Source organism: Pipistrellus kuhlii, unplaced genomic scaffold (genome assembly GCF_014108245.1).
Source record: "Pipistrellus kuhlii isolate mPipKuh1 unplaced genomic scaffold, mPipKuh1.p scaffold_m20_p_15, whole genome shotgun sequence".
In the NCBI taxonomy this organism is placed as follows: Eukaryota; Metazoa; Chordata; class Mammalia; order Chiroptera; family Vespertilionidae; genus Pipistrellus; species Pipistrellus kuhlii.
Window position 1 is genome coordinate 40,520,482 of NW_023425460.1, and position 13,536 is coordinate 40,534,017.

General features: G+C 48.8%; 1 protein-coding gene across 27 annotated transcripts in view; it reads right to left on the bottom strand.

The window, feature by feature from the left end:
• ABLIM1 (actin binding LIM protein 1) overlaps positions 1–13,536 on the bottom strand; it is a 219,402-nt gene that overhangs the window by 23,688 nt on the left and 182,178 nt on the right. For 12 of the 27 annotated variants that reach the window (XM_036439149.2, XM_036439138.2, XM_036439137.2 and 9 more), the window contains 4 exons: positions 7,388–7,465; positions 6,240–6,395; positions 5,121–5,156; positions 3,969–4,098 (listed from right to left, as the gene is read on the bottom strand). In XM_036439149.2, coding sequence (XP_036295042.1) covers positions 3,969–4,098; positions 5,121–5,156; positions 6,240–6,395; positions 7,388–7,465 — 400 coding nt within the window. Of the gene's footprint in view, positions 1–1,183; positions 1,304–3,968; positions 4,099–5,120; positions 5,157–6,239; positions 6,396–7,387; positions 7,466–13,536 lie in introns of all 27 variants that reach the window. The other 15 variants (XR_006741726.1, XR_006741724.1, XR_006741725.1 and 12 more) reach the window with 3 other exon arrangements.

Below are 13,536 nucleotides of genomic sequence, written 5' to 3' on the forward strand. Positions count from 1 at the left end.
TCTATATAAAAAAGTTCCTTCTCTCTCTCCCTCTCCAAAACATCAGCAATGGCCACTTTAAATAATCTGCCAAGAATTTTAGAAAGTGCTGCATCTACCGAAAAAGATGGGTCTCTTTGTTAATGGCAAATAGTGTGATAAGCGTGTCAGAGATGCTATTTTCGCGGCAGAAAATGCCAGAATAGCACACATCAAGTGACTGCATGCAGATCAGCACAGCACATCTGCATTTTAGGACTCACATGCTCAAAACTCCAAGCGAGCAAAAAACGAAACAACTAGAGTGGACTGCACGCCATCTTTCCAATACAATAACGTTTAGACTACGCAACAGAAGTGTTAGTGACACGAGTGCTTGAAACCGGGGTTAGACTCCTTTAGGACTGGCCCAACCCCTGACCACATCTGTGCTTGCCTGCTCCTTCCCTTTCAGCTACATTCATGGGTTTAAATCAGGGCTCTGGACAGTTAGCATCCTCGTGGGCGCTCACACTTATTTATTCCTTTATTCCTCTGGGGCCCTTGGCTCTCCCTGCACGAGGAGGGGACCAGGGCCCCGTGGGGACTGCTACAGAAGCATAAAGGACACTGAAGGAAACAGTGGCAATGCCATGAGGGGGACGGGCAGGAATGGGGGACAGGAACAGAGATCAGAAAGCAAAGCCTCTCTCCCCCATCATGCAGAAACCAGGGCAGGCCAACAGAAGATGACTCTTGGTCGGCTCCAACCTAGACATTTGATATTTTCTATACGATCCAAACGTTTTAATTTCGGTATGTGGTTACTTAAGAGGCTCATCACCGTTAGGACGGCCTGTGAATATCTGTTGCTGAATCCCGCTGGGTTTTGCTGAGCCACATCACATATGAAAACCAGGCCAATACCCCAACTACTATATATTATATTTTGCTTTTGAGGTTCAGAAAAACAAAATAGTAATATATATATATATATATGTCATCGATCAATCTTGTGGTCAAGTAAACAAACTTCCTGTCTTTTCATCGAGGGCCCTTAGAAGTGACATGCTTCTCTACCGAGAGGGGCGATGCCAATTCTAAGGCACTGCCGTGCAGGCGCCACACTGCAGGCATGCCGGGAGCCTCAGAGAGGACCTTATTAGCCTTCAGGGGGCTAATAACTCTCCAGCGGGCGGGGCTGCCTGGAAGCCTCCCTCCTTACCTTTGACCTGGGGGATGAAGTGGTGTCGGAAGGGGGAGTTGGGGCGGGAGTCGCTGTGGGCGGAGCTGAGGCTGCTGGTGCGCAGGTAGGACAACCTGTGCACACCAGGAGGCAGCAGCTCTGTGCCAGGGAGACGGGGCGGGCGACGTGGAAACAGAAGAGAAGAACAGAAATTAACACAGGAGCAGGGACAAGGCATCATTCCAAGGGGAGGGGGTGGGGGGTGGGATAAAGATCATTCCTCAGGAGTCTGGAGAAGGAGGAAGGCAAACGGGTTAAGAAAGCTCCTGCTCAGGGTGAGGCAAGTTGAGAGAATCTGCAGACATCCAGGCTCAGGCTGATACAGAGGCGCTCTCTGAGAATGAAGGGCCTTAGCGAGAAGGAATGGCCACCAGGACAGCCCCTCTCCCCCATCCCCCTGACCCGGTTAGGATGCCACCAGCTATTTTAGACCCCAAAACAGCTATGTTTAAAAAGCAACGGACAAACCAGAATCTCGGAAGCGCATGTCAAAAAAGTGCCAGTCATTTCAGGAACCTTGAACAGAAGGACTGATGTGTAAGGGGCAGATTCTCATTTTTTAAAGCTGCACATTACCTTGCCAAGGAAGTCTAATTTTGTTTTGCTTACGTAGGAAAAAGACCCCATGCCTGTCTGGGTGTCCAAATGCTGCTTGGAATCCCGAGAACCAGGTAGTGGCAGCGCTGTTCTCTCGGAAGAAGGATGGACATTAAAGCTAAGCCCAGGGGTGTGCATACTCGCCTGGCATCTAGGATAACCTGAGCTGCTCTCCCAGGGGGAGAGAACCTTTTTCTGCCAAGGGCCATGTGGATATGTATAACATCATTCGTGGGCCGTACAAAGTTACCAATATTTATAACATCATTCGTGGGCTGTGTTTGGTCAGACATTTTAATGAAATCGCCTGAAAGCCTTGGCAAGGCCAGACCAAATGATTTCGGGAACCTACACGGCCCGCGGGCCAGATGTCCCCACCCCTATACAGACCACAGCTGCGCTATCAGAACTACACCAGCTTCACGTCACTAGGGTAGACCTTGAAAAAACGCTTAGAAATCCTGATCTTTTGTATCATATTATCTGTCACATGCTGTGAAGGAGAGAAGGAGGGACACTAAGAAGGGGGGAATCTAAAGGCTACTGACATTAGAACTGTGACCGGGACAGATGAAAACGTCCGAGTGCTCAATCAGGACATGGCCTTGAAGGGAAGCACTGCCCCTGATGGACCCCTCCCTCACCCCTTACAGGGCTCTGGAACAACCTCCCAGCAGCCCCGTGTCATTCTGACAGGGTCCTGGTTGGGGTCTCCGTGACCTCCCTCAGCAGCATGCCCACACACAGGGTGGCAGTTGAAAGGATTTCTTGTCACCCAATAGACAAAGGCTTACATCCAGACCCAGGTCCAGGGCACACGTGAAATGAATATACTTTTATGTGAAAAGAGAAAGGAATTGATTGCCTGAAAATTCTCATTCAATATGACTGTATCTCAACCAAGTATTGAGTCTAGAAAAACAAAACAAAACTATACATTACTGAAGGATCACATAATAAAAACTCATTCCTCTAATAGCATGAAATCGATGGCTTGAGAAAAGATTGCCATCCTTTTACAATTTATTCGTTTCCTTTGGTTTTATTTTGGCAAGCAGGTTTGCTCTCATCAGCCGTGCAGAAGCAAGAAACTTAGAACGAAGTTTCCATAGATGCATGTCATCACTAACCACAGTTTGTTCCAAAGGCCCAGCTCTTCCTTTGGGAACCCCTTTCTTGGGGAATTCTGGATCTGTGCTGGGATCCCCCATTCTTTTTTTTACTCTTCATATGAGACATTCACTACTAGGGGTCAAATTCCGCACAGGCCAAGGTCAACGGCAGTCCGTTACAATTTCACATTCTCTCTCACAATCCATCTTGAATGTTTCCCAAGTCTGATTCAAAATCTTAGGGCTGGAGTGGATCATAACAGTAATATACAACCCTGAGCTGGTATACAATACTTTGTTCTAGGAGGTGCTTAACCAAGCATGCTGGGTAACACCACCTAAACATGCCCGGAGAAATGTGATAAACCCCCCAACAAATGGCTAATACTGGATCTTGGATGAGGCTAACATGCCTGAAAGACACATCAAAATAGTTTATTTTGGAGATCTTCACTGAAGTCTAAAAGTGGTGAGATTTGCCCTAACTGGTTTGGCTCAGTGGATAGAGCATTGGCCTGTGGACTCAGGGGTCCCAGGTTCAATTCCAGTCAAGGGCATGTACCTTGGTTGCAAGCACATCCCCAGTGGGGGGTATACAGGAGGCAACTGATTGATGTTTCTAATTTTCTATCCCTCTCCCTTCCTCTCTGTAAAAATTCAATAACATACATACACACACACACACACACACACACACACACACACATATATATATATATATTTTTAAAGTGATGAGTTATATATATATTTTTTAAAGTGATGAGATCTTCTTCAAGACTAAAGGAAAACGAAACCCATAAAACTCTCCTTTGCTCCCAGCCATTCCCTGTCCAAATGTGATTATTTAATAAATCATAATGACTATAAACACAAAATAACTCTGTTTCCAGAAAAGATGCAACACAAACTATAGTGGATGGGAGGTTTTTTTTGTTTGTTTGTTTTTCTGGAAGAGGGGGCAGAATTCGGCAGCCAGCTCTCAGGGACGGGGAGAAAGCATCACACAGACACACGGACGATCAGACAGCGTGAACCCCGGGGGGCAGCGGCCTTACCGGGTCTGTGGAAATGCTGGGGGGAGCGGGACGTGGTGGGAGTGTAGCTGTGGCGGCTGTACACGGGGGAGTTGATGGAGCCCTGGCTGGTGGACCGGTGCATCATGCGGTCCCGCGCGTCCTGGTACCCCTGGAAACAAAGAGCGAGACAGCGTGAGCACACAGCATGCCCTCGGGCCACGGTCACAGTCACAGTCACGTGATGTCGAATCCCATGAGATCTGTCTGGGACCCCCGGGGGCCACCTGCTCATGGATACACTTCAGGGCCCCGTTCCTTAAACATCCTGCAGGCAAGCATGCCTGGATCATACCTTCTGTTCAAGACCGATAGCACCTGCATTTGCCACAAATCTAAGATCAGTTCAGTTTTATGCAGACTATCCAGAAATCTGCTTGGCTTTAAGACAAGACTAGTGATTTTATTTACTGTTATTTTTACCTTTAGGTGGGGCTAGATCTAACGCCGGAGGAGTTTGCTCTATGGATACATAAGGAAATGCAAAATAATGGAAAGCACAGCAGACCCACAGTCCCTTGGCCATGAGCTGTAATGGCTGCAGTGAAAGAAAGGGCTAGGGCAGACCTGGTGCTGGACCCAGCTCAGGTCTGGGCTGGGCTGAGCTTAGGCCACTAGTCTCAGAGCCACCCCGGGAAAGAAGATTATGCAGGGATGACAGGAAGTGCTTCTAAAGCCACTGGTCACCAAGGAGGTAGCGATTGTGGGGGGAGGGTAAACCTAGAAGCTCCTGAAACTGGGGTGTGGGGTGCAGTGTGAGGGAGCTGTTATAATTTATAGATGGTACTGCAGCCACTGGAGAGTCTGTTTCCCTGGAGGAGAGGGGAAAGATCATGGATTTTAGGCTACAAGGTGTGGCCTCCTCTGAAAGTGGCCGTTCACAGGACACACTATGACCACTGCTGGCCGTTTCAGATAATTCCATCTGACTTTACCCCACAGTCTCCACGGAAAGAGAACTTTACTGCTGTGTCTTACAGTCATAGCTTACCTGCAAGGAGGCCTACATCCATCATAATCTCACACAGTTTTTCTGTTCTTTTATTTCATGTCCTTTCCCCCAAATCCTTGCCTAGGACAGGTCTGAGGAACTCCCCAGCTCCACCCACGATAAAGTTCAAGAATGGCACTTACTTCTGCGGAGGGAGTGGGAGACAGAGTCCTCGGAGACTAGAAGAACAAGAGAGAATTAAAGGTCGCTATGTTTACTCACTTGTCAGTTCTCATTAGTGCTGTTTGTCAGCGTCACCTGGAAACATTATTCCTAATAAACATCATTCCTAATAAACATTATTCTTAATAAACATTATTCCTTGCCACCACCCCCCCTTCCTGATGGGGGGAAATTGAGAGTGGGGCTCAGCCGACACAGTTCCCGGGTGACTCTGGCGCATGTTTCTGCCCAAGAACCGCGGGTTTTGATAAATACATTGCGGTTGAGCCAAATGGGAATTATTCCCCGCTCTATGCTCAACCAGTGCTCTTTACTACCGAGTTACAGTGTCTACAGAGTTCAGTGAACATGATTATTCACTGAATGATAAGCACAGCAATCACATACGATGGTTTGAGGACCAAAACAGGCCTGTGAGGACCAGATCTGTGGCATCCTGTCCCGGTGGCCTAGCCAACCTACCAGCATTCACCTTCAGGCCCCGCCCTCCCCCTGCTTTCTGAAACACAAAGAACCTCAAGTTTACCCCTCCCGTGGTTCTAGAATGGCAGTGTAAGGGTTCTATGAAGGAAGTATTAAATCACCTAAGGATACATCATCAAGTAGCTCATACAGCTGCATTTGAGTGGCCGCAGAGGCAGCTACCCCGATTCTGCCACTAGATGGCACTACGTGAAAACGGATTATCACTTTCCCTGCCCAACGGACCAGTTCCATGCAGAGCTACCCTTGGGAATAAACGCCAGATCGGAAAAATAAACAAAAAAGAACAATATGTGATGTTTCTAAATAAATAGAAACAGGAATATATAAGTCAATACAGTTACAAAATAAATATTATGTTAAAATTGTGAACAAATTAAGCAAAAATCCCATTTTCATGCCTTTTCTTGATCTCTGTAACCCCCTGAGGCCAAGGACAGGCTTTTGAGGTCCTCAGAGCACCTGGGATGGAAGGCTGCGAAGTGTGCAATCGAAAGGAGCCTCTGAGTGGCCTGGATTCCAATCGGTAGTTCTTATGCACATGACAAACGAGACATATGCTGCTGCACCACTCACAGCTAGTAGAATCTTCTTACCTCCCCCTGGCTCTGTCTCTCCTGCTTGTCATCGTAGCCGGACGTGTAGAAGGGCTCATAGGTAATGAGATCTGGGCGCTCGATATCATAAATTGCCTTGACCTTGGGAATGGCTGCCAAGTCCTTGTAATCCAGGATTTCGTTGTCCACTCTCGCCTGGGAAAGAGCAGAGAGAAAGGTTACTCTGCAGTCTCACCTCCGGGGAACGGCTGTTCGTGCTTTTCATTCCGTGCTCAAAGAGCGACAGCCTTAAAAACAGACAAAAGACAGAACACCCAGCTCAGCACAGGTGAGCTCTAGAAAGTTGCCCCTGATAGATTAATCACATTAAAAATGTAAGTCACCAAAAGCTTAGGAAACAGTCTATATGGAATTCATCAAGTACAGAAGCCTGTACACCTTCAGGGTAATTCCCTAGCTTTACTCCAGAGAAGAAAAACTCCCACCTGGCTAAAATCAATAATTGCATATTTAGTCAATAACTAAATACTTAAATACCTTTGTGGCAGAATTTAAGAATACTTAATGTCAGCACTTTAAAGTGTTATATAGTTTGCCCTGGCTCGTGTTTCTCAATGGTTAGAGCGTTGGCCTGCACACTGACTGACATGTCTCAGATTCGATTCCTGGCCAAGGGCATGTACCTGGGCTGCAGGTTTGATCCCTGGCCCTGATTGGGGTGTGTGGAAGCAACCATATGATGTGTCTCTCTCATATTGATGTTTCTCTCTCTCTCTTTCCCTCCCTCCTTTCCATTCTCTAAAAATCAATGCAAAAAATATCCTCAGGTGAAGATTAACAAAACAAACAAAACAACAACAACAACAACAACAACAGCAACAAAGTGTATAACTAATTCCCAAATATCAAATATCTAGCGGCAAGCTAGGCATAATTGTTTTTAAGTCCTGCGTCGTATTTCTGCGTGTTAGGGGCCATCTACTTGGTAGCTCAGGAAGGTTGGATTCACAGATAAATTTAAGTTCCTGCAGGAGAACGTGACTGAGAAGGCTGATCCCCAAAGGTGAAAATGGTCTCAGAACAGAAAGCTAAGTCATTCTGGATTGTTCCACTTTGCAGTATCCATCCACTAGGAGGACGGGCTACCGCGCCTGTCCCGGAAGCCCCTTCCGGAAGCGGAGACTTACGTAGATGGTGTGGCCCGGGGAGCCGGGGATGCTGGAGCCCGGCCTGGAGTAGATGCTCTCGGAGGAAGTCCTGGTGGGCTGTGAAACAGACAGGGACGTGTGAGCGTGCAGGCCGTGGCTGGCCTGAGACCCTAAGCTTTGCTCAAAACCAACTGGTTCAGAAAGGAAAGATTTGTGACTCTCCTGAAAAACCTAGAAAGAAAGGTGGGTAGCCGGTTGCGCAGTGAGCCGTGAAAAGGCAGGGGGTAGGGTGCTTTCTACCTTCTCTCCCGTGTCCCCTGCAGGTCCTGGCTCTGCCTGCAAGCACGTTTCTCTCTGTCTGCGTTGCCACACCCCATCCCCGTTCCCCCTCCTGCCCTCCCCCTTCCTCCGCACTGCGACCAATGCCCTCCTCTGTGGGGTTCTGGCTCTTTTTGAATCTCCTTGGTACCCAGTGGTCCGAGAGACCTCTAAGAACATAATTTGGATCATGACCATCCTGCTTTGGCTTCAGTGTCCTCTCAGAACAAAATCCCTCTCCTGGGCCTCAGGACTTGGTCCCTGCTGTTCTCTCCCACACCATCGCTCGTAGGACACGGTGCCTGCCCTGCTCAGGGCTCTTCCCTTGCTGCTCCCTCTGTCTGAAATGCCCGGGTCCCCAATGTTACTTAGTTTGATTTCCCCCCTCCTTTAGTCTTAGCTTAAATATCACCTCCTCAAAGAAGCCCTCCCTGATTTTTCAATCCGGAGTGGATTCCCCTGGTTATGTTCTCACAGCGCCACTCTTGCTTTCTCCTTCGTGAGTAAAATGAATATAATTCAATGTTTACTGGCTTCCTGGCATCATGCCCATCTCCCTCGTGGACTTTAGTTGTGATTTCTGTCCACATGGGGTTTGTTTTTCCACGGCATTTGCACAGGCTCAAAGAGGATGCACACGTTTGTTGAGGGAATGAGCTAGAGTGAATTACGTTTAAATAAACACTCTGTGTGTGGGCACTTGACTTGCATTAATGACATAATTTGAGCCCAGTTACACCAGTCAGCTGCTAGGGAAGAGGGAAGATGAGAGAAACTCGTCTTCAGAGCAGGTGTTTAGAGAGCCCCGGGGTGACAGGGGCGGGAGGGAGATGCACGCACCGGCTTCACTGACTCCTAGGCTTCACTGCCTCCTACCGCAGCTCGGCCCTTTCTGGAAAAGGCCTGGTCCCAGGGCACCTGCTCCCCCACGCAGCTCTTTCTGGGAGAAGATAAGTTCTAGCTGTTTAGCACCTCGAATGGGAATGTCACTGAGTGACACGGACTCCTGAAAACGAGGATGTGGCATCACTAAGGAACTCAGCTCTGCAACGGTGAGAGCCGCCCCCCTGGCCTACTCGAGGCCGGCAGTGGCCGGACTCACTGTGACAGGAAGCACCGATTGGCTCAGCCAGGTGTCTGGTCTCTGAGACACGCGGGCAGGTGGGGGTGGGGGCTCACACCGGGCATGGGTGGGCCTGTGCCAGGCTCAGGGGGTCTGCCCCTCCCCTAAGGCCTGCCATGTGTAAGCCCTTTCCTTCAGGTTACAATTTTCCAGCCACTGGCGTGTCGCCGTATGAGAAAATGCCCCAACCGGAGTATATTGAGAAAGAAAGGATTCACATAGCAACACAATCCATTTCCTAATCAACACACGGAAGTGACACCAAGGCCCGCCCTCCATGAAGAAGAGACGCCGGCCTTGGTAAAGCTGAGAGAATGCCCACCCTGTGGGGCACGGACGAGCCACCGCTGTCCTCAGCTTCCAGTGACCAGGAGCTACGATTGGCCAAACCCAACGTCAAAGTGAAACCTCTGAAGGAGCCACAGGAGAGGGCTAACAGCAGCTGATAGTTGTGGCCCACTTCCTGTGTGGCAGGCCCCTCCCAGGCTGGTCTCACTGAATCCATTCAATAGCCCCGTGAGGTCGCTTGCTTACTCTACAGGCGAGGAAAAAGGACGCATGCCACAAGCCACACAAATGCCAGGATCTGCACCCGGGGGACAGAGCCCAGCTCTTCATCCTGCACTAAAATCCCCCTTCTCCCCCCAGCATAAGGTAACTGGGACCATTTACTACTATTCCCCATCTACATAGCTATGGGACAGACGAGGTGGAAATAAAGAAAAATACTGAGATCAAGTAGCAGAAAAGCGTGCCTGCAAACTGAAAACTTTTATTGCTGCTAGCTCCCCGGGCTGGGGTGGGGTGAGAGCCCCGCTCTACCTCTCTGGCCGGCTGTGCTGGCGGGGTAGGCGCCCACACTGGCTGACTGCACTGGGGTGGGGCAGGGGAGTTTGCAGGACAGTCAGATGTCTCCAGGGACTGGCGTTGCTATGACAAAGGCCTGTTTTCATGACAGCAGCTGGGACACCGTGTGAAGAACCACGTGCACGCTGAGCCTCGGGGTCTCTCCCACGTTACTCATCCTGACTTTTTGCCAAACGTGGGTCAGGGATGCTTTCTGCCTTTGCTGTGATGATGCACCTGGGCTGGCCCCGCAGTGTTTTGTTCTCTCCTGCCCTGAGTGCTCACAGGAACACAGCTGGAGAACATGAGAGCATGTCGGAGGGTCTCTAACACACTCTTCCCTGGAAGGGAAGAGGCCCTGTGGCTGAACCAGCCAGTTTCTGCTCGGTCTCTGCCGGCCTTCCTCCCTCACTGAGATGGTCTGGTGAGTGACGTCAGCGTTCTCAGAAGCACCTACCTGGTTCATTTACCGGTCTATTGTTGGGTTAAAAAGTTTAAGAATTATCCACCAACCTGGATTGGTAGTGTCTCATTTGATTCTTTACTGGTATTCAGATCAGAATCACTTCCAATAGGTACACCCTAGCCCAAGATCTCTGATTCCAAAGTTTGAGAATCAGATAGTTTTCAAGGACAAGTCAGTGTTCACCACATCCACCAATGGTCGGGCTCTTGCTGGCCCTGTGAGTCGTCAGACTCCATAGTGGAGTTTGAGAAACGCTCAGGTCTCCTGGGGATTCCGCACGGCTCTGTCTTTCCTTGCACTCCCCACTGTTTGCTTCTGCTTCATTCCGATCTCCTGACCTTGCTGTGACAGTCATTTCCGCAGGCATCTTGCTTATGGGTGGACTGCAGTCTCACTTGCCTATTTTCCTACAATAGCCCTTCTCTGTTTTCCTGTCTAAAATGAACTAATGGGACAAGACACAACTTTGGATCCTGTAACATGGCGAGGTGAAAAGGCTGGTTCAAAATCTTGGCTTACTGGTTGGGTGACATTTCATGAAGTTGTCTTTTTCCTCTCTCTCTCCGTTCTCTCTCTCTCTCTCTTCCTTGGGCTTCAACGTCCCCATTTATAGAATGGAGGAGGGGGTACTAACAGCCCCACTTCACAGGGATGAATGAGACAGTACATCTAAAGCTCAAGCATCTTGCCTGGCACATGGCAAGTGCCCAGCACTTCCCAGACATGTGATGTCAGACGGGATCTCAGCCAGTTAATCTGAAACATGAAGGAGGCGCTGACTCTGTTCTGCTCAAGAGAGGACAGTCCTTTATAACATGAGCTGTGGAGACTAGACTTCCATAGAGCTCTCCACACGTAGGTGGCTCCATAAGAACTCAGAGACGCTGAGTAACTTATCGCAGGTCATGGGGCAGTGGTCCCACCTGGAGCTAACCAATGCCCTTCCCCTCCTGAGAAGGCCCCTAGCAGGTGATTCTGTATCCTCCCGAGGCAGTGGCATCTTCTGAGGATCTCGGCGCCAGTAATTAACGCCCTTCTGCGCATCTGGCGGTGACCAGTGACCTTGCCTGGGCCTGTCTCATCTACCAGGACAGTGCTCGGCTGGCTGCCCTTTGACTGAGCTTTGAAGCTCACACGGGATCGCTGCTTTTTGTCACGTTCCCTTGTGGCCCCCAAAGTGTGTTCGCTCCATCAGCAGAGACTAGAGGTCTCTCCCTTAGGACGATAATGAAGTACTTTGAAAAATGGAACTATTAACTTAAAGTTTCAGTCTTCAATATTTGGAATTTTACATTTTTATTCTAAAGATCTTTACCATATTGAATTTTAAATAAACATGCAGTTTATTGTTCAGAGAACCCCTTTTCCTCTTCCTGCTGTACTTTTCCTTTTAATTAACACAAAACCTGCTGTGCGAGGGTCTCAATCCATCAAACATCATCACGAGGCCCAGAGCTGTCTCCCAACAGAGTGGCACGAATCCACTCAAATGGAAACTCGTGTCAACCTCAAAAGCACAAGCTCCTGACATGCTTTCCTTCTTTAAAACCCCCTCTTTACCACTAACTTAACTCTACGTCACCCCATTGGGCTGTGACAAAAGTTTACTGATGATCTGCATTTCTGCAGATGATCCTTGTGTGCGATTATTTAACCCGAGTTACTATTTCAACCAACTCAGCTGTCCAGGCTAACAAACAGTGGAGACCCAGAAGTTACTGAATGCATTCAGCAACTCATTGGGCCACCAGCCTTTGTTTCTGGAACCCTCTGTGAAAGTTACCACGAACAAAATGACTCTCTTGCCTACATTCTAAATGAAGATAATGTCAAATATTTCTCCCTACGGCATGCCCACTTCCGTGCTACAGAGACAGGAAACAAGGACCGTGATGGAGCTGTTGAAGGCATAGGCCATTTACTAGCTTTTCTTTAAGCACCTTTTCCTTCAGCTTTGCAGAAAAAAACAACAACTTGAAAGCACAGCTGGGAAAATTCGGGTCTTTGGCCAAAAGAAGAAAAAAAAAAACAGAAACAGAAAAAGGGTGTGGGGAGGGGGGGGTGGGGCGAGGAGAGGGTGGAGAAGGCATACAGATATAGAAAAGGTTATGAATGGCTGTGACACTCAGAGTGTTTTTCCAATAAGATTCACCAAATAACTTCATCGTACTTGGCAACATAAGTCCCTTCTAGTTGTATGGGCAGTCCTCACTCAATCTCTGGTGAACAAGGGGTCTATATGACCTACTTTTATTTCCTTAGCAAACTGTCAAGCACTCACTTTTGATTTCCATAAAGACTTTTATTTTCCTCAAAACAAACAAACAAAAAACCCACCAACAAAGAGAGGTCTTACCAGTAGACTAAGTAGTTCATTTCAAGGGGAAAGAGAAAAAGTGGCATTCGATCACGAACAGCAGGTGCTTGAAAACGCACATCTTTCTGTTCTCTGTATGAAATCTTTGTGGAAAAAGAAAAGCCCTCTAACCAGCTTTCAGCTGATTCCCCCAATGTGCGTTGACATTGTCCATCTGTCCTAACATTCAGAAGGCAGAGTCACAGACAGAAAGTTACACTGAAGATACGTGTTTTGACCCCAGCTCTTGTCATCCTTCAAATATTGACCATGACACGAACGAACGAACTTACCAGAGCTCTGCCTGGAGAGTGAGCAGAGAAACGACATTTTCCATTTACTTTTGGTTATGGCCACCACGCACGCCATGTCCAGTCTTAGAAGGCCAGGGCCGCAGCCCCTCCCTTCCCTTGCCCTCCCCGCTCAGCAGGAGCAGGATGCAACGACTACTTCATCTACTTCGCAGTCACCCGGAGCCATGCTCTACGGAGGGGAGAAACTACAGGCAGCTGGCAAGCAGGAGCACCTACGGGACAGCTACTGCCAGAAGGCGACTGACACCTACGCCACGCAGAGTGCCGCTGAGGCTGACAGTGCCTGCCTGGGTTTTGTTGACGTTCCCTAGACAAGGCGGAGGTAGCTGCAGAAGAAGGGGTACTTTTAAAACCTGCAAACGCTGACTCTCCGGAAGGGGTGAAACCAACTACTTTGGAAACAGGGATTTGTGTTTGAGAGGAAGCAGGAGGGGCCAATGGGCACAACGCCCCTCCTCCGGAGAGTGTCACAGATGCCATCACCATGGCCAGGAGCCACACTGTCTTCCCAGCATCCATCGTGATACCTATACGTCCTGATGGATCGTAAAGACCAACAAGGACAATACAGCCCAACGGGGAGAAAGCTGGGAATAATGCAGCGTGTATTGTAGCGACGTTAATAAAACAGAAGTCATAATGTGGTTGCCTTGTTCTAGACATACAGAAGGCCCTGAGGAGCTCCTTTAAAAATATATACACATGAGCCCTGGCCTGCGTGGCTCAGTTGGTTGGAGCATCGTCCCATGCACGGAAGGACTGCTG